This window comes from Columba livia, chromosome 12 (genome assembly GCF_036013475.1).
Source record: "Columba livia isolate bColLiv1 breed racing homer chromosome 12, bColLiv1.pat.W.v2, whole genome shotgun sequence".
Lineage (NCBI taxonomy): Eukaryota > Metazoa > Chordata > Aves > Columbiformes > Columbidae > Columba > Columba livia.
Window position 1 is genome coordinate 19,403,314 of NC_088613.1, and position 24,654 is coordinate 19,427,967.

General features: G+C 42.8%; 1 protein-coding gene across 1 annotated transcript; it reads left to right on the top strand.

Annotated features, from left to right (window-relative positions):
- Positions 1-443: 443 nt before the first annotated feature.
- LOC102086450 (protein shisa-1-like) lies at positions 444-4,745 on the top strand. Its single transcript, XM_065078055.1, has 2 exons — positions 444-1,641; positions 2,413-4,745. The coding sequence occupies exons 1-2, from the start codon at positions 1,371-1,373 to the stop codon at positions 2,895-2,897; spliced, it is 756 nt and encodes a 251-aa protein (XP_064934127.1). The 5' UTR covers positions 444-1,370; the 3' UTR covers positions 2,898-4,745.
- Positions 4,746-24,654: the final 19,909 nt, after the last annotated feature.

A 24,654-nucleotide genomic window follows, 5' to 3' on the forward strand; every position in this document is an offset into this window, starting at 1 on the left:
TCTGAATGCAGGGATCTCTTTAACCATGTTTGCCAAAAAGCCCATTAAAAAATGGGCTCAGTCGTGGAAGGTGACTGAGCGGGAAAGGTGACGAGCGCTGATGACAGACTGAAATACGACTCAACTGAACCTATTAAATAGTTAATAAAGCATCAACACACAAGCTGCTATCTAATATTAAAACAAAAATAATCAGAAGGAAGATAACTCTGCACAAATATTTCTAAAAGCCTGCATTGCTGAACAGCCTCCATGTACAATCAGTGGCAACACTCCTAAAAATTGTGTGGGAACTGGCTTTTGAGTGCATTCAAGAATACAGGTTGGAGTCTCCAAGCAAGCTGCAAATAGTGCTATTCAATACCAGGATATTGGTCCAACAGATACTGCTTTAAATCCCTGTTTTCCAAAGTGCTCAACTAGCAATAATTTTCTTCTTTGCTGCAGTTATGCACAGGCTAACCATGCTTCAGACATGGATCCTGTTGACAGAGCAAGTAGGTAGACCTGTAAGGGGACTAAGACCATGAATGGTCTGGTTTAATTATTAGCTCAAATATGAAGAGGTCACTACCAGTCCTACGCTGCTATGGGGTCTTCGTAACACTGTAGGATTTTCCTGTGTAGATGAAACTTCTAGAGATCTTAACAGAGGCATTTTGTCCCCTGAAGCACACATTCGAAGTAATAGATTACACTGTGTCTGGGGAAAGAAGAAGTGCAAAAGACCCTTTAAAATTTTCAGCCTCTAGGTTTTCAAAAACGGAGACTGAAATTAGACAAACTTACGGCTTTCAAAATTATTTTTCCCTATGTTTGCTGACTAAAATCTTCTTATTTGTATTCATGTAATGCATTATCCATGCTAAACAAGGCAAAATTTACCTCGATACTAGTTTGTACAAGTTACACTTTAGAGCCCACTAGAAGCTGGTTATCCTTGTGTTTTCCTTCTGCTCTGGAAATTTCATTTCTCACTTGTCATCACGTGTTGTCCCCAGCTCAGTCCCCAGGTCCAGCCCAAAAGCCCAAGCACCAGTATGAGATGTGTCACCTCCAAGAGGAACCAGCTGCTGCTCCCTGCGGGAAGGAAGGGGAGAAATGAGGAAGGTGGAGCTGGAGTAGCTGCAAATGGTTTTCAATTAGTGGGTGTTTCTTTGTTGCTGTAAAGAGAGGGGATTAGGGGCAGGTCAAGAGACAAAAGTTCCTGAAAAAGGAGCTCAGGCAGTGCCTTGGTGGGCAGCTGGTGGGTTGGGAGCATCACCTCTGCAACTGCTGTGGTGCTGTGTCTCTGAAATAAGAAGCAGGGGCGACAAAAAACGGGCAGTGTGGGCCAAGTTGGTAAGAGGTGAGAGTCTGTGTGACCCACCATGGCACGGGTAGCTCTGTGTGCCCTGGTGCTGCTGCTGGCCGTGCCGGGCAGCGCGGGGCAGGCGGGGGAGTTCTGCCACGGCTGGGCGGGCAGCCCGCAGCGCTGGCACCGCGGCTTCCAGTGCCCCGAGCGCTACGACAGCCCGGAGGCCACCCTGTGCTGTGGGACCTGCAGCTTGCGCTACTGCTGCTCGTCCAGAGAGGCTCGGCTGGACCAGGGCCGGTGCCCTGGTGACAATGAGCAGCCCAGCCCCAGGCCTGCAACGCCAGGTAAGCTTCCCATGCCCCTAGCAGATGTGGGGGGGGGGCATATCAGATGTGCTTTTTTCTTTGCAAACCTTGGAGCAGCCTTCCCTTGGTAGCACTGGCCAGATCCTTCCTCTGTTTCTCTGCCCTTTGGAGCTCCAAGCTGTCACCATTGCAGCAGGAAGGACACAGTGCTCAGTCTCGTGGCCACATGGGCCAGAGCCACCCAGTTCCCTGAACCGGGAAGAGGGAATGACTTGGGGCCTCACTCAAAAGTCAGTCCTACTCTTAGAAAAACCTCTGAGTTACTAACAAAGTGATCTGGTGACACCTCTGATGTTTATATCTCTGGTGAAACGTGTTGCTAACATTCCATTAATGCACATGGATGACTCTTAAGTAATGCATTTAACCTAAGTTCTGCCTTGTAAAAATGCTTATAGCCCTCAAACCCATAGGCAAGCTGACAACAGTTTAGGTACTAACTGTAAAACTTACAAGTCTAAATTTCTAGTTAATGCACAAGCTGTGACATTCGAGTGCTGAACAGCTCTTGCATGGATATTCATGGCAGATGCTACAGGACTGACTGGCCCGACCCTCTGTGCTTTTTCAAATGTGCCTGCCATAGCAGTTGCCAGTTTCCAATATTTTTGCTGCAAAAAGAGGGAGTTGAGAATAAAAGGATTCTGGCCTGCTCCCGGGTGCGTGCGTGCCTTAAGGAAGGAAGCCCACAATAGAAATTAGAATAACCCATGAATGAACAGTTGGCTAATGTCACTCTTACATTTTCAGTGCCCGTGTACCTGCCGTTTCTTCTTGTTGGGTCTGTATTTGTGACGTTTGTTGTCGGTGGTGCCTGCGTTGGAATTTGCTGCTGCAAGTGCTTAAAATCCCAGGATGAGGGGCAGCAAAGTGGACTTGTGCCTGGCCAGACTTGGCTACTAGAACCTGATCTTCCTTCTCGCCTCTCCAGTTCCAGTTCTGCCACAAGAAACTCCCTGAGCAGTGGTCCTCAGACCAGCAACATCTGCGTGACTCTAGCTCCATCTCTTCCTATTATTGAGTTGGCCGATGATGCTCGGTTTTTAGGTCCTCCACCTACCAGCAGGCAACTCTTCCACCCTTCACACACTAACCACAGAATACCAACTGATCATACTGTGATAATGGCTCCAGCATCATTCCTTAAAAGAACAATTTATGGACACAGTGCCAATGCATCCGCTCTTGGGGTAACACAGGGTGACCAAATGCTGTACTCAGGAGCTCATGTCTGAGGAGGTGACACATCAGCATACAGCCTGACACTATCAGAAGAAGTTCTGCAGGACTGAAATGGCGACTTTCAAGTGTTTGGTGCTATTAGGAACTGCATCAATTTTGGCTTTTACAGCTCTGAAGGTGATGTCTTAGAACTTTTATTTTTTTAACTTGTACTATTTTAATGCTGTTGAAAAGGCAAGAGATTCTGAGGCTTGTATACCCGTTCAAGGATCAACTGCAACTGTAGAAATGAGTCTCTTTAAGCTGCCAGACCACGCTCATAGGGGACATGTTGGAGGACTTGATTTTGGCTTCTGTAACTGTGTCACTTCTCAGCAACTTAGGACACGGAGGTACCTTAGTGGAGTTATTAGTTGTGGACACTTGACAGCCTGTAAAACACAGGGAGACTGTGCTTAATCTACACACTTCTACCAGTCGACTGATGCATGGTGGTAAAACACTGACCCACCTACTCCTGCTGAACTGTTGGTTTAGTGGTGCTGCTAAAGGCGCAACTTCTAGCCCAAATTTCAGTAAAATGTATGTTTAGTACAGATACTAGGGGAAGATAATAAAACAATGTGTTGCTTCCTTTCTTCCAGTGCCTTAGTGGTCTTTTTTCTCTCTTCACATAACTGGACACTTCAAATAGATGAAGAATGACAGGGTAAGGTTAAGAACAAAATCAGACTCCAATCAGTTTTCTGAGAATATGTTGGAAAAGCTTTCCTAATTTGACTCCTTGTTAAGATGCCTGACCGCAGCCACCCCCCTCCCAGCAGGACACTGATAGGAAGAAGATGTCTAAATATACTACTCGCTGCTGGAGTGTTTTAACACCTCCTCACAGCACAGAAACCTGAGTTGATTGTGCTGTGAAAGCCCGTTAAAAGGACTCCACAGGTGTTAGCAGCAGGGACCAAGGCTTAAAAATCTTATGTGTACAAGAAGTAAATGCTAAAGCATTTCGTATATTAGCACTGCCTACCAAACAGAAAACTGGGACAATAATGATGCTTGGAGACTTCTCTTGGAAGTTAATGGGACTAATATACTTTGTAAACACATGTATGACCTTCTGCTACTTTATATATATATTTTGCTTCAGAATGTTACACCTTAATTCTGGTGAGCAGTGTGTCCTACACTAGTGCTTATACTAAGCACCTAAGTGCCCTAGTTTGTAGGGGCAAGGTAATATATTTGGGTAACTTATTATACCTTCATGGGTGTGAATCACAAGTTTCACAGAACTTAGCTGATCCAGGGCTGTGACTTCAGTTTGCTTGGCCACTTCCTCTTAAAATTGGAATAAGAGTATAAGCATGAAAATAGAATACCCTAAAAGGAAAAGCTTCCTCAAAATACTTAGGCTTGTGTCGTATACTTTTTTTTAGTACTGAAAAAAAAGTCAGTTAAGGCTTCCAGAACCATACTGGCTTGAACTGAAAATCATTGTCCTTGTTACAGTCAGTGAAAGGTCACTGGGATTTATTGATAATTATGCCAATACTCTGTATGGCCGCTGGAATACTGGTTTTTAAAGTTAGGTTTCAAACTTGTATTGCTGAAGGCACTTAGAAAATTGCTTCCTTTTTATAAAGTAACTGTTGTTTGCAGTTGGCTTAGGAAAAAACATAGAAAATGGAGTATTTTATCTCCTTAAATGTCCCATTTGATAGTACATCATGACAAAAACTCGGGTCAGCTCAGAGATAAATGAACAAAACCTTCCTGGTGCGCTTTGTTCTGGGAAATAGAGAGCAACTCATGTCACATTTATGCTTTTAGGAAGATACATTTTACGCTTAGTAGGTTCGAGCATTAGAAATGAAGAAGAGGTGGTTTTGTCGGCCAGTCTCTCCTTTATTAAAACATCATTATTAGCTGCTGTAGCTTTTCTGAACTAGAGAGGTAAAGGAATATGTGACCTGACCGTCAGGTAGTGTATACAGACCTCCTGTCAACCCCAAGAGGAATTGAAAGCGCTCCAGGAGGCAGCTTCAAGATAAGGTTTTAAATTAAATAAGAAACTAGAGAAACAGCCTTCTTGATACCATAAAACAGAAGAAGGTCAAGGGGCTCACGTGTAACCCGAAAGAATGAAAAGGAAACAAAAGCTGATCAGAAGCAAGGAACAGAAAAGCTGAATGGTTTTGTTAATTGCGCTCTGGAGAGGATTAGCAGGCTGTTTGCAGTCAGTGCACCTTCCTCTCCCCACCTTCCTCTGGGTGTCCTACAGCTGAAAACCACGCAAAACAAAACAGGCAAAGGGGCTTAACTGAGTGGACATTCACCGACAAAGCTAGTACGGGATCAACAGGATTTTCTGGATCCCTATGACGGTATTTTCTATGCAGTTAAAGCTAACGTTTGCGGCAACAAAGCCAGGCCAAATATTGCAAAGGTTCGATATTTCTTTTCAAAACTGCACGAGAACACCAGAACTAACCTATTTGTTGCTCTCTGAGAGACGTTTTTCAAAGAACCATTTGCTTAATATCTTCCATCAGGCACCATTGTCAGCCCGGATTACCTTGTTCTCCATTAGCATCTGCATTAAAGGCAGATCAACTCATGTGGCGACTAAGGAAAAAGCACGGAGTATTTTCTATGTAAATTCTATCCCTTTACTGATTTGAGGAGCCTTGCTACTGAGTTTAGCACATCTTTAGATAGATGGGATATGTTCATGCTAAATCCTACTTTTTTTCTCCCCTAAACTGCTTTTTCTGGTTCAAGCTAAAGCAAAAGTACTTAGCAAAGACTAATAGTCTACTTACCACCTATTGTACTGGGTGCTTTGCTTTGTTTGCCTAATGATGCCCCCATCCCATTCCCCTCAACTTCTCATTAAGAAATTATTTACACTCTTCACTCCTTAATCCTCAGTAATGACACAGGTGATCTGAATTGTTCTGGGTGTATTCTTTCTGGCTTTAGGAAGAAAGAAGAGCTCAGAACTGAAAAGGTGAAGATGACAGTTTTAGCCCTCAAAAGCTGCTTACAAGGCTTGCAGAATAATGTCCTTGTGGTATCTTGCAGGCTTGTCTGCACATGGTTTGAACAGGAGGGTTAATATTCTTTAGCTTCAATCTGCTCCTGTTTGGTCTGGGATAAAACAAATGTGTTTTGTCCAGATTTAACCAAACTAGTTTAAAGCATACTAGGTGTCTATGTTGCATATAACTGTGTCTCCACAATATTGCTGTTTTATTTTTTTCACTGAATCAATATATAGCACTGATCAATCCACTCTGTACTAACTAGAAAACAAAACCAAAGCAACTTAAAAGAGCTTTTACTTCTCAGGCTATAAAGCCCTGGTTTTTAAAGGACTGAATTAAAAGCAATGGCCCTTTCTGAACAGGGAAGTATTGTCAGTCTCCCATTGGGGTAAACTGAGGTACAGAAAAGTTGCTCAAGATCTTTTGCCTCTTTAGCTCTTCCAAGGCCACAGAGTGTCGGCAGAACTGTGAAGAGACTCCAGCAATCCGCCCCCTATAACTTGGAAAAGTCCAGTATTCGTGTTAACAGCATAATGAACTTCTTTGGCTAAGAATAATGATCAATATTTGCCTTGCATTAAGTGACAGAGTTGCCTTTATTCAGCATCGCTGCAGTTTTTCAAATGTAAAATCAGAGTTGACTGTTATGGGTGATGTATGTTTTTTTCATGTTTACACCAAGGGTTTCACAAAGATCTGCAACAATTCATTTCAATCAAGGCAATTCAACCCTGAACTGAAACAAGAACCCCTTCTATTCTTCAAGCAGAGCTACACTGATTTGCTATTCTTCAGTGCCACGTATTCTGGCAAATGGATCAAAAATTATCAGAATGCAGAAGCCCATCAAACCTACAGATTTCTGTGGGATCTCAAAGCAAGGAGAAACTTCCTCACGTGGAAGTTACACCGTTTCCTTAGGTCTTTCCTACAAGAAAGTGAAGGTAGTTACAAAGTAAGATCAAAGTTGTCGTGGAAAATTTTATATACTCCTATTGCTTTGAAACTGGTTTGATTGTCTTTACAACATCACTTTATGTTGTATTAGATCTTAATATAGTAGAAAGGACGGTGCCTAAACAAAGCCCTACATGCTGGGAAGTGCCTGTTGGAATCCCAGAGTCTCGACAGGGATGGATGAGGGTGAAGGAGGCTCACAGGGAAGAACGAAACGGGATGTTTTTGACACAGCAATTCAGGTTCTGACTGGATGGCTGTGCCCACACAGCCACTGCCACAGTGTGACATGAGAGGGAATGTGCTGCTGCACCAAACTTCACTGCAGGAAAGCCCTTGAGGTGCTGAGCGAGTTGAGAGAAGGGAACAGAGCTGGTGAGGGGCTGGAGCACAAGTGTGATGGGAGCGGCTGAGGGACCTGGGGGGTTCAGCTGGAGAACAGGAGCTGAGGGGAGACCTTCTGATCTCTGAACTGCCTGAAAGGAGCTTGGAGCCAGGGGGGGTCGGGCTCTGCTCCCCAGGAACAAGCGCCAGGAGCAGAGGAAACGGCCTCAAGTTGCACCAGGGGAGGCTGAGGTTGGATCTGGGAACAGTTTCTTCCCCAAAGGGCTGTGGGGCATTGGAACAGGCTGCCCAGGGCAGTGCTGGAGTCACCAGCCCTGGAGGGGTTTAAAAGGCACATAGATCAGGGTCTTAGGGAGTTAGGTTGTGGTTGGATTCAATGATCTTAAGGGTCTTTTCCAACCAAAATGAGTTTATGATTCTAAGCATGGAAAAGGGGAGAAGGCTGCAATCTTTTGTTGCCGGTGAATCTGTGTCTGCCTAGGAAAAAAAAACCAGATCCTTATGTGATCCGCTTCCCTCTAGGGCCCCTGAGAGACGCAGTACATGAGCACTCTTATCAGCACACTTTCTGCTGGTTTTTTGAACTTAAATAAACTCTCTTGCGCAGGAGCACTGTGGAGGTTTCAACTGGCACAAAATGCTGCCAGCTTGCTTCATTCCCTTTGGTGTGCCAGGGCGAGCAAGGCAGCCCTGCTGCTGACTTCAGACTTCAACCCTGTTGCTGAGAGATCAGGCATCCGCTGCTTCATCAGGAATAGAAGAGGATCGCAGCTTGGCAGTCCTGGGTGCAGATGCAGAATGAAACTGGAAGTGTTTTTCCTTTCCTAGGAAATACAGCATGAACAGCATATAGTGCCTGCTTGCTTATATATACGCCTGCATGCTTTCAGGTTTCTTGGCACACAATTTTGCTGTTTTTTTCTTCTCTTAAGCCCTTAACAGTCACTGTTTTACTGACAGAAGATTTTCATGTAGTTCTTGTATAATGGGACTGCCATCTCCTGTTTACCAGAAACAGGAATGGATTGATGGGGCCCAGGAGAGGTCGGTCATGCTAGAGACTTGTTCCCTGATACTGGTTTACGACAAGGATCAAACCCCAGCTCACTGGTGTCTGTCATTATCTTCTCTTTCAACTGCTGATTATTTCAGTCTCTTCTTGTTCTAAGCATCAAGACCATTGCTTTTACAAATGAATGAGTGAATGACTTGACTCAGTATGAGACTTGTGAACGCATATATTAAAATATGGTATGTTTTGCTAGTCCTTTTTTAATTTGCAAGGCAAAATTTGGGAAGAATGAGATGTCAATGAGTTTGTTGGGCACTTGGGATGCTGACATTCAGAATCCTGTCAGTTTTTACAGTTTATTCACGGTTACTCTGTCAGAGCCTGAGAAAGTTGGTTGTGGATCCAGGACCTCCCTATAGCTGGCGCTGTACAGGACCAGGCCCTGGCCCATACGTGCTCAGGCAATGTCTGTTCCAGCAATGTTTTGCAACACGCTGCTACTATGAACTGACAATGTGCTTCTGGTATAGATGCAGTTGTATCGACAAACATACAGTTTGTACCAGTAAGTTACTTCTATGAACAAATCAAGCTCTAGAACAGCTGCACAGGATGTTTTCTTACTCAGTCTTCTTAAGGGAATAGAATTGCTTGCTAGGACACTCAGCATCATGATTTTGAATAACATAGAAATGCCAGAAAAAGTCTGGCATAAAGCAGAGAGGAAAAGAGATGTATGGCCCTTTATTACTTTCATGGATTGCAGCTGAATTTCTTAATTTCTCTGGGCTGTTTAGTCAAAAGGATAACTGATCCAAATGCATTGTGAGGCTTGGAGAAATTTGGATTCAGTTCTGCACTTAGCAGAATACATGATGCAGACAACTCGCAGTGTAACCTGCACATTTGAGCTTTTTCTGCATCATGTATTTAAATTCAGAGGATCCCCTTTGCAAAAGCCCAAGTTCTGCTCATTTAAAAATGGTCACAAGGGCCACAAATGTTATCCCCCTCCCAATACGGATCTTATTTTAAATTCTTTTGTTTGTTTTGCTTCTTCATGCAAGCCATTAAGGATGCAAGTCTATGGTATATGTGAAAAATGTAACAGTTCTTCTCTCAGGATAACAAACCCACCGATAAGCAGTTCTGTCAGCAGCAGAAACTAATGAAGCTTGGCTTGCTCTGGAGTTGTCCCATGTCTATGTGCTCTGATGTCTAATAAGGTGAAAAATGAGTGAAGCTTTCCTTGGCTATCCATTGCAGCTCAGTGTCCCGTGGAGGGTCATGCTGGGCGAGTCCTATAAATCACCTCTCTGTGGGAGTATTAACACTTGTCCCTTCCACCTGGCTACCTGTTTTCACAGAGCTTGTAGGAACTTCACATCTTGGAGGTTTCGGGTCCTGTATCACATATGTTTGATTTGAGCAAAGGATTCAAAAGGTACCTGGGAAGATTAGGAACGGGCACTTGACCAGCAAACAAGACATGAGGCTTGTTTCCTTGGCATGTCAGACTATAAACTGTGCTGTGCTGGGTAGCAGAGCCCTTCTTCACCCCATCAGGTCTGCCCAGCAATCAGGCTCACAATTGGAAGGTTGTTTGCTTGCTTGTTTGTTTTCTTCCTGTTCTCTCATCTCCTGCATTTGAATATCACATTTCAGTAAGGATCTTGAGCTGGCTATTATGTAAAAACTACAGACACATTTCCATTGGGAGAAGGTGAGGCTCTTTGCATGAGCTCTTGACCTAATCATTAGGAAAACTATCCCCAAATCTTTCTATCTCCTGCTGCTGTGATCCTGTCATATCAGAGGCTTGGAGATTAGTGAAGATAAAGACTGATTTAGAAACTAACTCATGTTATTTAAAGTGAAATCTCCTTGCCTCATAGATATAAAAATTAACTTGCTATGTTTATTTCCGTGTCTTTAAAACATAATCTGTAGATAAAAGCAAAACCATGTCTGCTTTGGGGATGGTTTTAGGAATAACTTTCAATGAACTGTGTTAAACAATGTTTTTTCAATTTCATTGTGTGTTTCATTCACATTCTCTCACTATGAAGTTAATATTTTACCTGAAGATACATCTTTCATGCCTGCCATGCAATTGCAGTGATGAAGAGGAAGGTGAGAGAGCAAGGAGTGATGTAGGGAAGAATATGCATCACTCCTCCAATAAATACCACAGGCTGCCAAGATTTTCTGTATAGCAAGGTGAGCAGAATTCTTTGTGAGTACCAATAAAGGCAGCTGCCAATATTTATGATATGGAAATGTTAAAAAAAGGAACCCGATGTTCTTGGATGACCAGTTTTCTCTTATGCCAGAGCATGAATAAGGGAGTGGAGCATCTCCCGTGTGAGGAAAGGCTGAGGGAGCTGGGGCTCTGGAGCTGGACAAGAGGAGACTGAGGGGGGACTCATTCATGGGGATCAATATGGAAAGGGGGAGTGTCAGGAGGATGGAGCCAGGCTCTTGTGGTGACAACCAGTGACAGGACAAGGGGTAATGGGTGCAAACTGGAACACAGGAGGTTCCATTTAGATATGAGAAGAAACTTGTTCCTGGTGAGGGTGGCAGAGCCTGGCCCAGGCTGCCCAGGGAGGTTGTGGCGTCTCCTTCTGTGCAGACATTCCAACCCGCCTGGACACCTTCCTGTGTAACCTCATCTGGGTGTTCCTGCTCCATGGGGGGATTGCACTGGATGAGCTTTCCAGGTCCCTTCCAACTCCTGACACTCTGTGATTCTGTGACTCACTGCTGCACCTGCTCACCAGCTCCCTTTAATGAGTCTGGGCAAGACCTTAATGGCTCCTCTTCAATTAAAAGATCTCTGTCCTCTTCCTCGCTCTATGCTCATCTTCTACATACGTAGCCAGGTGGAAGAGACAAATCCTGTATGCGGGGGAAACGGCAGCAACTGCAGTTACAACTGTTCACAGTATTTATATTACTAGTTTAACAGACCGGGAGATCAAAGCAGAAAGATTAAGGCTGAATTCCTCTAGGGTAGTCCACTAATATTTGAGGCTTCTGATTTTGGGGGGGACTTGAAAAACCCATAGTTAGAGCAGGAGGAAATGGGAGCAGGAGGTGCTCTGCGCTTCTGCAAGTGGGTGTTCCAGAGCCTCCCAAATCAGATACTGCTTATGGAACTTGGCCCTTACTGGTGGTTCCTGGCAACATCTCCTTTATTCAGGCAAAATTACCCAGTCACGGAGGCTGTGCTTTGACTTTAAAGTCAGACACATGAAGTACTAAGTAATCTAGCAGTATAAATTTGATTGAATTAGGCAGGACAATATGACCATGATTTTTATTAAACTAGCCAGAGCGTATGCTATGGTATTTATACAGCCTTTGTGGTTTCTGTTGCCTTTCTGCCAGCTCTGTAAGATAAATGATACCTGATATGTCATAAAATCTGCTGAGACAAAGTTCTTACACGGCATTTTTGTAACAGACTTGAACCAAACAGAGAGTTTGCACTAGTTCAGCGCTTTGTTCTGAGTGTCATCAGAGCTTTTGATCTGGTACAAAGTGCCAAAACCGAGACTCACTCCTTTGTAGAGCTGCAGGCTTCAGCTATCAAATAAACGTGCGACCTACAAGTAAGTGAAACCTTGAATGATTCTTTACAAACTACATTGTTGATTTTAATAAAACAAATCTGATCATCATGAGAATTTTTGCAAGCACTGTAATCCAAACCAATTGAATTCCCAATTTGGTATGCAGGGACAACAGGCACAGCTGCAATTCATGAAACCTCAGAGCTTCCACCCAAGCTCTTCCAATGGCAAAGAGTTTCTGCAGAGGATTCACTGAATAAATTGTGTAAGAGACTCATACAGCGAGTAGAACTGGAACTTGTGGGAGTTTATTTTTCTTCTGTGGTCATTAAGGAGTGACGATCAGATTTCTAAAAGTAAAAACGCTGTGGCCCAGCCAGCACGGCGAACTTACACACTGACAGTGCCCTGGGCAGAAGAAGAATAAATGCAAGAGTGCGCACGTGACCCTGCTTTGTGAGCGGGCTTTTAACCCACAAGACCTTCAGCGCAACACCCTGGGGAATTCTCTTGCACAACTTAATACATTTATGCTTCATTTTCACTAAAACTGCTGCTTCTGCCAAGACAGTAATTTCTGACAGTTTCTGCAGACGTTTTCACTCCAGATCTCACGGCGCTTAGATAACGGATCCAGACCACCCAGCACACCACAACCCACTGCTTATCTGTGGGGAAATCTGATGAAGTCCCGCTCATATTTTCTATTGGTGAGGTCAGACAGAGAGCGACAATCCTACCAAAGGGCTTGTTTCTAACCAGAGGAATTATTTTTACATTAATAATAAAGTCTTTTGAGGACAGATGACTGAATTCTTAACAGAGGACAGGTGTGGTAGTTCTGGAGAGCTGTATGGAGACAAGTATAATAGGATCTCTAACATGAGCACGAGTGTTCAGGCCGTTTCAACTGTTTAGAGACATCATCTCACCTATCACGACATCATGATAATGTGCTGGGAGGCATCGATTCAGCATGAGCAGTCAAGTGAATCAGAGCTTAGTAACGTATGACAGAGCAAACCAGGCCTGCTAAACTCAAACAGCAGAGGATCTTCATGGGGTTCATGCACTAGAAGTGGCCACCTCACAAACTTGCTGGGTCAGTTTGGAGACGGGATCTCTAGTGAAATACGAGTTGAATCTCTGCCAGCTGACAAAGATGGCAAATGATTTAGATAAGACTTCTCAGAAGCTCTGCTTTTTAACAAGCTCAGTGACACAGGTACCTAACTTTGAATTTCCACTGATAAAATTCTCAAATCTAATGAACTTGTGCCACCTTGGAGACTATAATTTACATAGGAGAAGTGGAAATAGGGTATAGTTACTTGGAAAAATGTATCCATCTGTATTGAGGACCAGAGAAGGTGCCCTGGAGGCGGCTGCCGAGGAGAAGGGAGAAGCAGCTGTGCAGCATCTCTCCTGTCACACGACAGGCAGGATTTGCTATGCCAACCAGTAGTTTTTTACAGATTACAGCATTCTCTTCTTAAATCTTCTCTTTCTCCGTCATTCAAATTAACACATAGTTTTCAAGGTACCCAAATTAGTTTTGAAATGACAGTATGTATATATACCGCTTAGTATAGCTCCTGGAATGCCAGCGGTCTTCAGATCTCATTCTCTGTATTGCTTCTTTTATAAAACCAGGCATTCAATATAAAAGAGAATCCAGAAAACAGACTAGAAACTATTACAATAAACGGATGCTTTTGATTCCCTCCAGAAGAGAGCAAGCACAAACATACGCGTTCACCCAAATTAATAATAATATTCATTTGAAGTTTATCTCACAGTTCATCTCAAATACATGAATTAAATATTCTATTAATGTTTTATATGCGGTAGGTCAGTGTGCTTTGGCTTTCACACTGACTTCTGCAAGAATAAATTAACATAGAATTGCATCTTGGCTATGAGACAGCACCTTCAAATAGATCTCATTCATTCGTCCCGTTTTTTACAAAGCTGAATCAAACCAAAATAACCTAACAAAATCAAGACCTGGCAACAAAACAGTTGCCACACAGACTATCGTCAGCTTAGAGGAGTACTTCAGAAAGGTGATGGATGGACAACATCCTTGGGGCTTCTTTAACAATTACATCTATCAGGATAGTACTTCATGCACAGGCAATTTTTTCTCTGTATGTCCTGGTTTTGTTAAAAACAAGTTTCTCTTTTAGTGAATTTGCCTGTCAGCTAAAGCTTCATATGAGCTGCATTTTCCTGGAGAACCAGATACATGTTTTGGTAAACACAGCAATGGAATGAGAAGTTATTGATAATTAATGGATACAGCTCTCGCGAGAGGGGCAACGAGAAACAGGTGACCCAGAAACTGATCAAGGAAATATAACATCCCATTCATGTGAATATAAAAGTGGGAGATCACGAGGATCTGGTCCCTTCTGCTTATGGCCGACATTAGGAGAGGACCTTGCGAGTCGTCCCTGCGAACTGAGGCCAGTGACAGACTGAATCCAGCTCCGGTTGGCTGCAGAGTCCAGTCCAGGACTTCGGGTGCCAGCTCTGCGGTTGCTGAGACTTTCCAGATTGGTTTTGTGTATTTTGTATTATTTTCGCTATTTTATCAGTAGCATTAGTAAAACATTGTTAATTTTTCCAACTCTCTTCTCTCTGTCCTTCTTTCCCTCCTGATCGACTGTGCTGAGTGGGAAGGGGGAGAGGGAGGCAAAAGGGGGGAGGGGGGCCAGGGGGTTAACAATACGTCTGCCACGGTTTTATTGTCACCCCACAACCAAAACCCTCGACACTGTATAAATATGAAACTGTGGCAAAGAATCCCTTGCTAAAGGAATGTTATGCATAAAAACAGATGACTTGGTGAAAATATTATTTCAGGGAAAAGTTATGCTTTTCAGTGCCTGTATGAAGACAGCCTGATGCAGCCAGGGATTGCAAAGCCCATTACCAATTAGTTTCCTGTGTGCAACTCATATTATGATTGTTTTGTTGCTTCTGTGTGTTTTTCAGTGAAGAAAAGACTTGTTTCTCAGTTCACAGGCCAGCTCTTCAACTACCCGTGAATGACATGTATCTCTCACTAAGATAGTTCTGAAATGGCAGGGTAACATGGTCTGCTGTATGCAGACACTGTTGCAAGAAGTTCCTGCAATTCTAAATCTTTGCCATACTAGATAATACCAGAAATATTAAACATATTACTGCGCTGTGATACTAGTCCTATGTCCCTTGGATTTCTTTATCCAACCCAGGGCACTATAGGCCCCTGCTGCCTGACATCTTTGGGGTTTTGCCTCTATCCTCTTGCTTCTCCAACCTGGTTCCCTCCCACTTTACCTGCTCCTCACTGTTGTCTCAGGTTACTGGACTAGGTATCACACCAGTTTCAAAAAGAGTCAATGATGCCACAATTCCAACTTTATGCCCAAGTGAAAAGCCTTGGATCACTTAAAAATGTATGCAACCACTTGTTTGGTAGAAATATACTTAAAAATAAAAGTATTTGAAAATTATTTTCTATTATTGAAACCCAAAGCACTGCTGCCAGGTCCAGCCTGCAGCTGCTGGAGGCCAACAAACATTCAGCGGCCTAACCACCCAACACAAGACAAAATGAAAAACCAGAACATCTAAAACTCCCTTTAAAGAAATCACAGCACTTTCCAGATGAATTTGAATCTCCGTGTCACAGGCAAATGTCACCTACAGACAGTCTGCCTCTATACCCACTTGTTCACTGTTCTGCATCCATCTCCTTCGTGCCCAAACACTATGTGACATATTTTTGTTTAAAATTACTTCTTAGTGTCACCTGAGTACAACCCTGGGAGGGTCTTAACTATGATGAGGAATGATGATTCACTTCTGCTCAGGTACAATGTTAATGGATATCACGGTAATACTGAAGACAGATTATATAGAACCATCCTCTCATTTGCGAAATGATGGGGATGTAGAAAGCAGTAACATCACATCAGTGTCTGCCTAATAGTACAGACTGCTGGTTTTCCATGACTATATTTACAGAAGCGACCACAGAAGACTGTAGAGCACCTTCTGGCTGATCACAGCTCGTGCGTGGAAATTCCCTCCATGCTCAGTGATCATTTCTACAGGCACTGCTGCAAATGATTTCATCTAACCATACATTACACTTTTCCTCTACGCTTATTCTGGAGAAAAACATCAATGCGCTGCTAAGCTAACCAGTCACAACAGCTTGTGGTGATGAGTTCTGAAAAGGTTTTAAAGGGAAGGGAAAGTTCCAGCAGTACCTGTCCCAGCTGGTGAAAAGCCATCTCACTGCTACAGGATGCACTCATCAATGAGACACTTGGCATCAGTTATTCAGAGATAAATCAGCTGCAATCACAGAAGCATTCAGGAGCAAAGATACCCATCCAGCAACCCTGATATGCACAGAAGTCTCCCTAGGCGATAACAACTGAGCTGGCTATTACAAAGGAAAACACATTTATTTCAGTATCGCAATCACAAAAAAATATAAACAGAGGTCCCAGATGTATGAAAAGTGTTTTGCCAAACAGGGTATAATATGTCTCCTGGGTTATAAGTAATTTTTTGTCATCAGTTTCCCTGCTTCTTCTGCTGAATAAACAATCCCAACTGATTTCCCTGCTCCAGATGATCTGTCCAAGCAAATAATATTTTCATTTCCTTCCCCCTTGCCTAGGAGAAAATCTTTCTTTTCTATTAAAAGTTGGTTGCATGGGAATTTTGGTCAATGGTCTATGAAATGGTCTATGAAAGAATGAGAGTGAAAGTCTTTGTTGATAATTTATATAAAGATGTATCTAGAGCCATTCTTCTGGGTTTATCCTCTCGGTAACTGTCATTTCACAAAACACAGGAGGAACAATGTCATTCTCACTGGAGTGTGTATGTCCATCGCTTCTTTCTACCAGAAAGAATCAAAATTGTTGATCTATGTGTCACAAATCCTAGAATGACATAATCTAATGGAAATGTATCCCCAGTTTATTGGGAAAGTATCACCATTTTAGGAAGAAGGAGACTATTTTTGCATTCTAAGGATCAGTGGGCACACCGCTGACATCCATAAAATGTCCAGAAAGCGACAGATTTATTTCAATATAAGCTGTCGCTTTGGAGAGGAAAACAGAACCGTGTGACACCTGGCGTATCTGGGTAAAATCCTACAAAGACACTGAGACATATTCCAGCGTGGTCCCCAAGAGCTGGGCTGGCACAACAAGGGGTAGAGCAGAGCCGGGAGGAGGCAACGAGGCACAACAGAAGTGGAAGCGTTTAAACAGGCAGAGCCAGCTAAGCCTGTGCATCCATTAGTTATCCAGCCTGCTTCAGTTTTCTCTAGAGTCAGTGCAAAGACAGAGAAAACTCTAGAAGGTGATCTAAGACATCCAAGCAATGCTTTTGCTGAGTAGCCCTCAGAGATTTGCTTAGTCTTTGCCCACCTCAGAACAGCAGCCAGATAATTCACTAAGTTAGGCACTTAGGAGAAGCCTAAAGATAAACCTAACGATGAAACTCTTCCCCCAGATTTTGTAGCACATGTATTAATAACACTTGTACAGTGCTAAGACTGAAGGGGTCCAGGTTCTCTTTCCCTTCGGTGCTATGGAATAATTAATATATATATGAGAGTAAGAATAATCTATTCTGAGCTCAGACCCATCCTGGATGATGAACTATATACTTATTGTTTCGTAAGAAACACGTATTCAAAGGCATTTAGCTATTTAAGGCACCATGTCTTCACATAATAAAGGAATCTGGATGTCGGAAAGGGCAAAACAACCACCTCTTGAAATACAAGGTCTCTTTAAAATGTCTCTAGTTAGCAACCTAGAAATACACCCAAAGGCACTGCTGCAAGAGATAGCGCTGCAGAGGCAGAGATCTGCTCCCAATGGCAACGCTTTTGGGATTTCTACCTTACTTGTACACAGGTGATGAATTTATAAGCAGATGCAGGCAACTTGACAGCCCTTCTCTTTTTATCCTACCTATTCTTATTCATATAATTGTCTAATCCTTATTTGAAACTCCCCAAGCTATTTGCCTCAATAATTCAAGTTTTATTCATACTCTGGGGCTTGAAGAAACAGAGCATAGTGTCTCCTGCAAGAAAAATCCAAATGATGTTTCTTTGTGGCTGGAATTTAATCTGTTCTAAGTGGTGTCTCTGTTCCCTGGTGCTTTTCTTACCAGAGGTTAGCTCTGTAGTGCTGAAAATAGAAGATATTTTAGCATTTATGTGCAAGTGTGTGCATGCAGGAATGCAAATCTGTAAAAGCTCCAGAGTTCATCTAAAATGCTAATAGAATTATAGAGCTCCCAACCTGAAGAATACATGGTGCTCTTCGCTTCTTCCCAGACATAAGAAATGCAGCGGGAGGTCTCTCTCTGTCCCCACTGGTCAGCAGGGAGGGTTTTGCACTCTCGCTGTTGTTAGGCAAAGAAAATGGCCTTGAAGCTGCGGGTGTTGCTCATTATATATTCTTCATCTCTAGAGGTGCTAATTTGAGATATGGGGACAGTGATTTTCTTCAGGGATTTTTAAACATTTATAATTCTTCTCAGGTGTAATCTAATTGAAGAGTTAGAGCATCCTTCCACATACCAAAGGGAAAGAAACAAAACCAATCAGCTCTCTCAGCTTTATTCCAGAAATAACAACAGGCTAAATCTACCACAGCTGCCATGAAAAAAGAATATGGCAGGATGACACGCGGCGTGGGGACTGCTCTGCAGAGAAGTTGTGAATAACCACATGTGGGCTGCCACATGGCTCGTGCCAGCCAGCGTATCGCAGCCTTGTGTGTGTACACACAGCATTCCTACAATAACTTTGCACCAAGAAGTAATGGACTGCTTCTGTTCAAAGAGCGCTCTAAACTAAATCACTTTTCAGGCAATCTAGTTTGACAGATCTCCCTCCTCATCGTATGTAAATGACATGTTCTTTATTTGCATAGCGCAACGGGAGCAAATGACAAAATGAAGTTTGGCAATCTCTGTTCTGCTTCTGTTTACCACTATCTAAGTGACTCCAGGCAAGTTATTTTATGCTGCATCTACTCCCCATTCGGGCAAATGGGCACATCACCATCCATGGGTACTGTCAGGCCATTTCACTTATTAACATTTTAAAGTAAAATAATTTTAAATCCCTTGGTAAGAGCTCCTGAAAGTGAAGATTTTGCCTGGCTCTGCATTTCTTGGCTCTCTCCACAATAGGATATGAACTTGTTCAGACATCACAAGAAAAACTGCTAGTAGGTCACTTGCAGCATAATGACAAGGCCAAGATATACAGAACCTGACCTTGCCAACTCTATATCTGTAAACAGAAGCCCTGTTCCAACCATTAGGCCGTGTGGGTGAGGAAAAAATGAGGAAGCTTGCCTGGAAAAATTTCATCCCAAAGATCAGATTGTTTCTGAAACCTACACTGGTGAGCAGGGCTTGGAAAGGTTACACCGATCCCCCCTCACGTCTGCATAAATCAGCAGCTCCCCTGGGGCCAGCAAAGCACCTGAGTTCCTTTAGAAAAGGATCCTGCAAGGGAAGTTAAGAACTGGAAAGCATATTTATCAAATAATAGTCTGAGGTAAAGTTTAGATCTCTCAAGAGGCTTCAGCTACATAATTGCAAATACATATTATTTTATCTGAACCTCATAACTCTAACCTGCAGTGATTAAACTAAAATTCCCATCCCAGGTCTGCAGGAAAACAAGTCCTAATAACATCTGCTAAATCTCAATATCACATTCAGCCACCTTAGTAATCTGTTTTAAAAAAGCAAACATCCGCAATCACGTTATCAACCAGGCAAGGGGCTGAAATCTCCCAATGGGATATGCTGAGTTAGAGAGAAATTTTTCTTAAAAAGGAAGCTTATATCATCAAAATGAAAAATCCCAACCAAAGCAAGCAACTATGTGCCGTGAAACCTAACCACTGTAATGATTAGCAAGCTTTTTTGTCTCTCCTCAATGCCTGAAGAATTAAAAAGCTTACTACAGCTTCTTCCCCTCTTAAATCCAGGTCCAGTCTGTTATTTAAAAAGATTGCTTCTGGTTTATCACAATGAGTGTAGAATTCTTTGTGGCAAGCACAACTAATACAATAAATACCCTTACATTCTTATGTGTTACTGGTAAACAAATAAAAATAATCCCTATCACTAACACAATCCCCCATATGTCATCACGATAACAATGCTCTGGAGCATCTTATGCCTGTGCACTGTCATCATCCCAACAGCACCAGCCGGCTGCGTGAATCAGGGCAGGTTTTCTTCTTTAATGAGTCACAGAGAGAAACCGAATGTTGAAGCTGATCCTGCTGAACATTTTCTGGTGGCTGAACAGAACCCTCACAGCGTTATGATACATCCATAAAAAAGCAGAGGCAGACTCAGTTTCACATGGCTAACAGCATTGCCGGCACTTCAATTTCTTCTGTCAAGATAAAGTTTCTTTGGAAGAACTACAGCAAATATCATTCCGTGCAATCAGTTTATAGAGGCAACTGTTGCCAGTGGCAACTTCAGTCAGATGAGGGTAATGTGGTGCTTTAGGGAGAAGTTTGATTTGCAATAGATGACAAACACAAAGACCTCTGACATATAGAAAGGTGGGTGGGAAGGGAAAGGGGCTGTCAGGGCAGAAGACACAGGGGGTACCGTGTCTTCTGTCCCCAGTTCATGCCATTGAACAGTGTCATTGGTCAGTGTTGCTGCTTCAAGAAGGATGCAATTAGGCATGTAACGTGATGCTCCACAGGACACTCACCTGCTGCAGTTTGCATGTGCGGCTGGTCTCAACGCTCCCTGCTGCACAGTTGGCCTGTGCCAGTGGTGGCAGAGTCTCGACACTCAGATGATTTTAAGTGAGGTCTCAACATCTGTGAGGAGAAGCACAGTCCAAATTACAGCAGGCTCTGCAACAGAACCAAGTTTTAGTGGTTTAGCAAGTTGCCACCTTCCAGCTGGGCTAAAGGCACCATCTGGTCTGTGTCTGCCTGCCCAGATGGAGGTAATATGGCTTGGAGTAAACCTACACAGTTTAATGTAAGTTACTTCACTGAAGGCACCTGATATTTAACCATTATCTCAAGCACTTTTCTGTTTTTGTTGGATGATGTAGTCGCAGTACACACAATGGCCAGCTCGATGCTTAATGCTTTGTTATCTTCTTGATAAATTACACTCATTGACTCTATAATTTCTTGTTCTTGAAAGCAGGTTGGAGCATGGAGGGTGTTGGTCTCTTCCCCCAATTAACAAGTGACAGGACGAGAGGAAATGGCCTCAAGTTGCACCAGGGGAGGTTCAAGTTCGATATTTGGAAAAAATTCTTCACTGTCGGGCTGTCAGGCATTGGAACAGGCTGCCCAGGGCAGTGGTGGAGTCACCATCCCTGGAGGGGTTTAAAAGACATATAGTCGAGGCTATAGGGTTAGTGCTAGAGTTAGGTTATGGTTGGACTCAATGATCTTAAGAGTCTCTTCCAACCGAAATGATTCTATTCTTCTGCAGTTTGAAAGGATTAAGAAGATTTGGACAATAAGGTAGTTAACTAGGACTGCAAAGCACATTTTCAAGGACTAAATTTTACATCTTCAGTTCTCTATTGCTTTCCAGTGACTGTGAAGTACAGAATGAGGGGGCTTTACCTAAAAGAAGCAATTGAAGTCTCCAATGCATACTTGACTGAGTGCAACTACCCACCAACTGTGCTGAACATCCATCCACAGACAGGCAGAGATGAAGCATGGAGAGAACGGACAACAACAGCTTTTTCCATAACAAACTTGCATGCTCTTGGTTGGGAAGTAGCATGCTTAAGGCTTTGGAAGTGCTCTGATGCCCCTGCTTTCTTTCCAACAAGCAATGCACCGACAGTAGAAGGAATGCTTAGGATTAAACAATTGTTAATATGTTGTAGTTATTAAAAACACATGGATTCAAGTCTCAGCATTAAAATTTGGATATGATAAAATATGGGATTGTCTAGACATGAGGTTTTACTTAAACATGCTGAAAAAGACAGATTAGAACTGATTCTGGCTTTTAAAGACCCTCAAACATGGAATTTCTCATGTACACAGAGAGAAATTACGAATGCTGGAGAGATGTCCTGTCAGCAGAGGACAGAATGAGGAGCATAGTGGGCAGCACTGTAAATCATATTCTGTTCCTGACTTTCTTGAAGTTGGAAAATTCTCTTCATCTCCCTAGCGTGACCTGTAGCTCTGAAAATCAGGTCACTTTGGATGTGCTATTATTCAAGATCTTGCACTACTATGTTAATCTGCTTATGCTCCCACTGGCCCTAAAACCTAAATCAGCTGCCTTTTTTAGTCTTAAGTCTGGTATAGCCTGACAAGAAGCGTTCCTTCTGCACTTATTTTGCAATCAGTATCCCAAATAGTTTAAAGTTTTACTGGGTGTTCTTACACGAGATCACATCTCTGACTGTAGCACAGGCATACCCAAAGTTCCCGACTCTCCGTCTCATTACAAATCAGATTAATGAGCATTTTACACTCTATATAATGCTCTGCACAGTGTTCATGACCAATGGACAGCCCAGGACAATTCTACGTACCAAGTGACATCAGAGCTGTTCTTGGCTGTGGTCAGGTGAAACCAAAACAGAGTTCTAAATGAGAACACTCCTACATTTCCTAGTCCCTCTGCCACACCATCAAGCCACACCTGCTACACAAGATTTATCATATTAAAAATCAGAAACAGTTGCAAACCCACTTGTTAAAGGGCTGGTCATGGAATATTACGATGATTGCTGTTAAAAACATCATATGCTACAGGTCAGCTACAGCACTGTTTTACCATTAGAAAACGAAAGAGAGACGGTAGGTGTTTTTTAAATTACTTTTTTACCATTAGGACAGTGTAGTATATCCCCGATGATAAATATATATGGCCCTCAAGACACCTGTAATCCATATATGTTCTTCATCTTCATAATTCCCTGGCAGTTTAGGCTTAACTGCATAAGAAACAAGCAGGCTGATCATTTGTTAATGCGTGAGGAGCAGGGAAACAAAGATCTGAATGGCAGCAAAGAAGAGAAAGATAAAGGCACTCTGAGGATGGTTGGTTTTGTTCAACTCTGGGGACCCACCAGGCAACATACACTCAAATTTTGGTTCACCAAAACCACATTGGCAACTAGTGAAGGAGAAAATACTTCCTTTGTAAGGGAATTGGTAGTTTGATCATCCTTAGTAGAAATAAGCAGGCTGAATAATCACTGAATTTGTACTGTCAGCAAGAAGCAGCTGCCTCAGCGTCTTTGCCTTATCAACAAACAGCAAAACCAGGCACCCCAAGATGTCCATGGTGACAAGCAACGGCCTCTGACCCAGCAAAACTTGGCATCCCTCTGGTCTGCAGAGGAGCGGGGATGAAAGAGGCAAAGGATACCCAGCTACAAAACCTGTATTTTCTTTGGGGAAGCTACTGGTCAAAGTCGCTGATGTGATGCTATAATGACAGTTCTCATGGGGCTAATTCTTGTCAGCAGCTGGGTTCCATCTGTTGATATTACTCAGGTCACTAGGTTTTGGCTTGTTTTTTTGGTCCTAGATCAAAATCTTGCCTACAGATACTTGGTTGCAAATTACCACCAGTGTGGGAGTCTGCAAAAGTCAGGTATAAATTAGACCCCTCAGACCCTACGCTGTGTGCGTTCGTGTGCGTGATATTTTTTTAAGCAAGACCTTTCCAGTTCCCTTATGAAAAATATTTAGGAAAGATCTATTCCATTTTATTCCATTGAACCAGCTGAATCTGTTCATTAAAGATATGCTTTATTCCTTGCACACCGCAAGCTCCTGCTCAGCAGGTGTTGCTGGCAAGCAGGATCAGTATATTCACCTTCCACAGACCCCAGTGTGTTTCAAAGCCTCCTTGTCCTCCAGCACCACAGGTCAGACTTGGTTACAGAATAGTTCCTTAAACATTTCTTGTGATTCTGTGATTAAGTAACGTCTTCAACCGTTCACAGGAGCAGAGCAGCAGTGAGGCTGGAAAAGGCCCCTGGGGGTCGTGCAGTCCAAGCCCTGCTCACAGCACAGACAGAGCTCAGCACCGGGCCCATCCAGGTTTGAAATATTTCCAAGGACAGAGACACCATGACCTCTCTGGGCAACTTGTCTGAGTTCATTTAAATTCTAAATTCGCCCTCCACAATTACCTCTACAGCTTTTATCTTTATACTTGGTGACTATGAGCAATGTCAGCATGTAAAGATCACACACAGATACTCATCCTTGCCTGTCCTGCTGTGAGAATGGTGCCTTTCACCAGAGGATTGTTGTTGCCCCTGTTTAAAGCATCATAATTAATCATAATCATAATCATAATCATAATTAATTTGTTTTAAAACAATATCCAGATCACATGATAGGACTGAGTCCACAGAAGTTCTACTATTTACTTTGCCTTATCACTGATGTTTGGCATTTTCATTTCAATGCAAACATTAAGACCAGAATATCTCCTGACAGTTTTATCTTCCATTTTTTATCATGCTTTTATTTTGCTATAGGCCTCTCTCTGATACTCATAATTTTAAAATGCTATCTGATCTTCAACACAGACAAGTTCTAAAAGAAAATGGCAAATTGCTTTAGGAGATAAATAATCCAATCCAAAATAATTACCTCTACACATTCTGGTACTATAACTTTCCCACTTCCTTTTCCTCCTCTACAGAGCCTAATAACAAGAAACAGTGCTGTGGCTCCTATTGACTGAGAAAAGAGATGACTGCTAAGAACTGAGAAACATTACTAAAAGAGTGAAAAAGAATATCTGAGACTGGCCAGCGTAAAAA

Bases quoted from the DNA above. Each gene is read 5' to 3' on its own strand.
- LOC102086450 (XM_065078055.1), top strand. From the start codon at position 1,371: ATGGCACGGGTAGCTCTGTGTGCCCTGGTGCTGCTGCTGGCCGTGCCG. The intron at 1,642-2,412 runs GTAAGCTTCCCA...TTACATTTTCAG, and splicing joins CCCCAGGCCTGCAACGCCAG to TGCCCGTGTACCTGCCGTTT.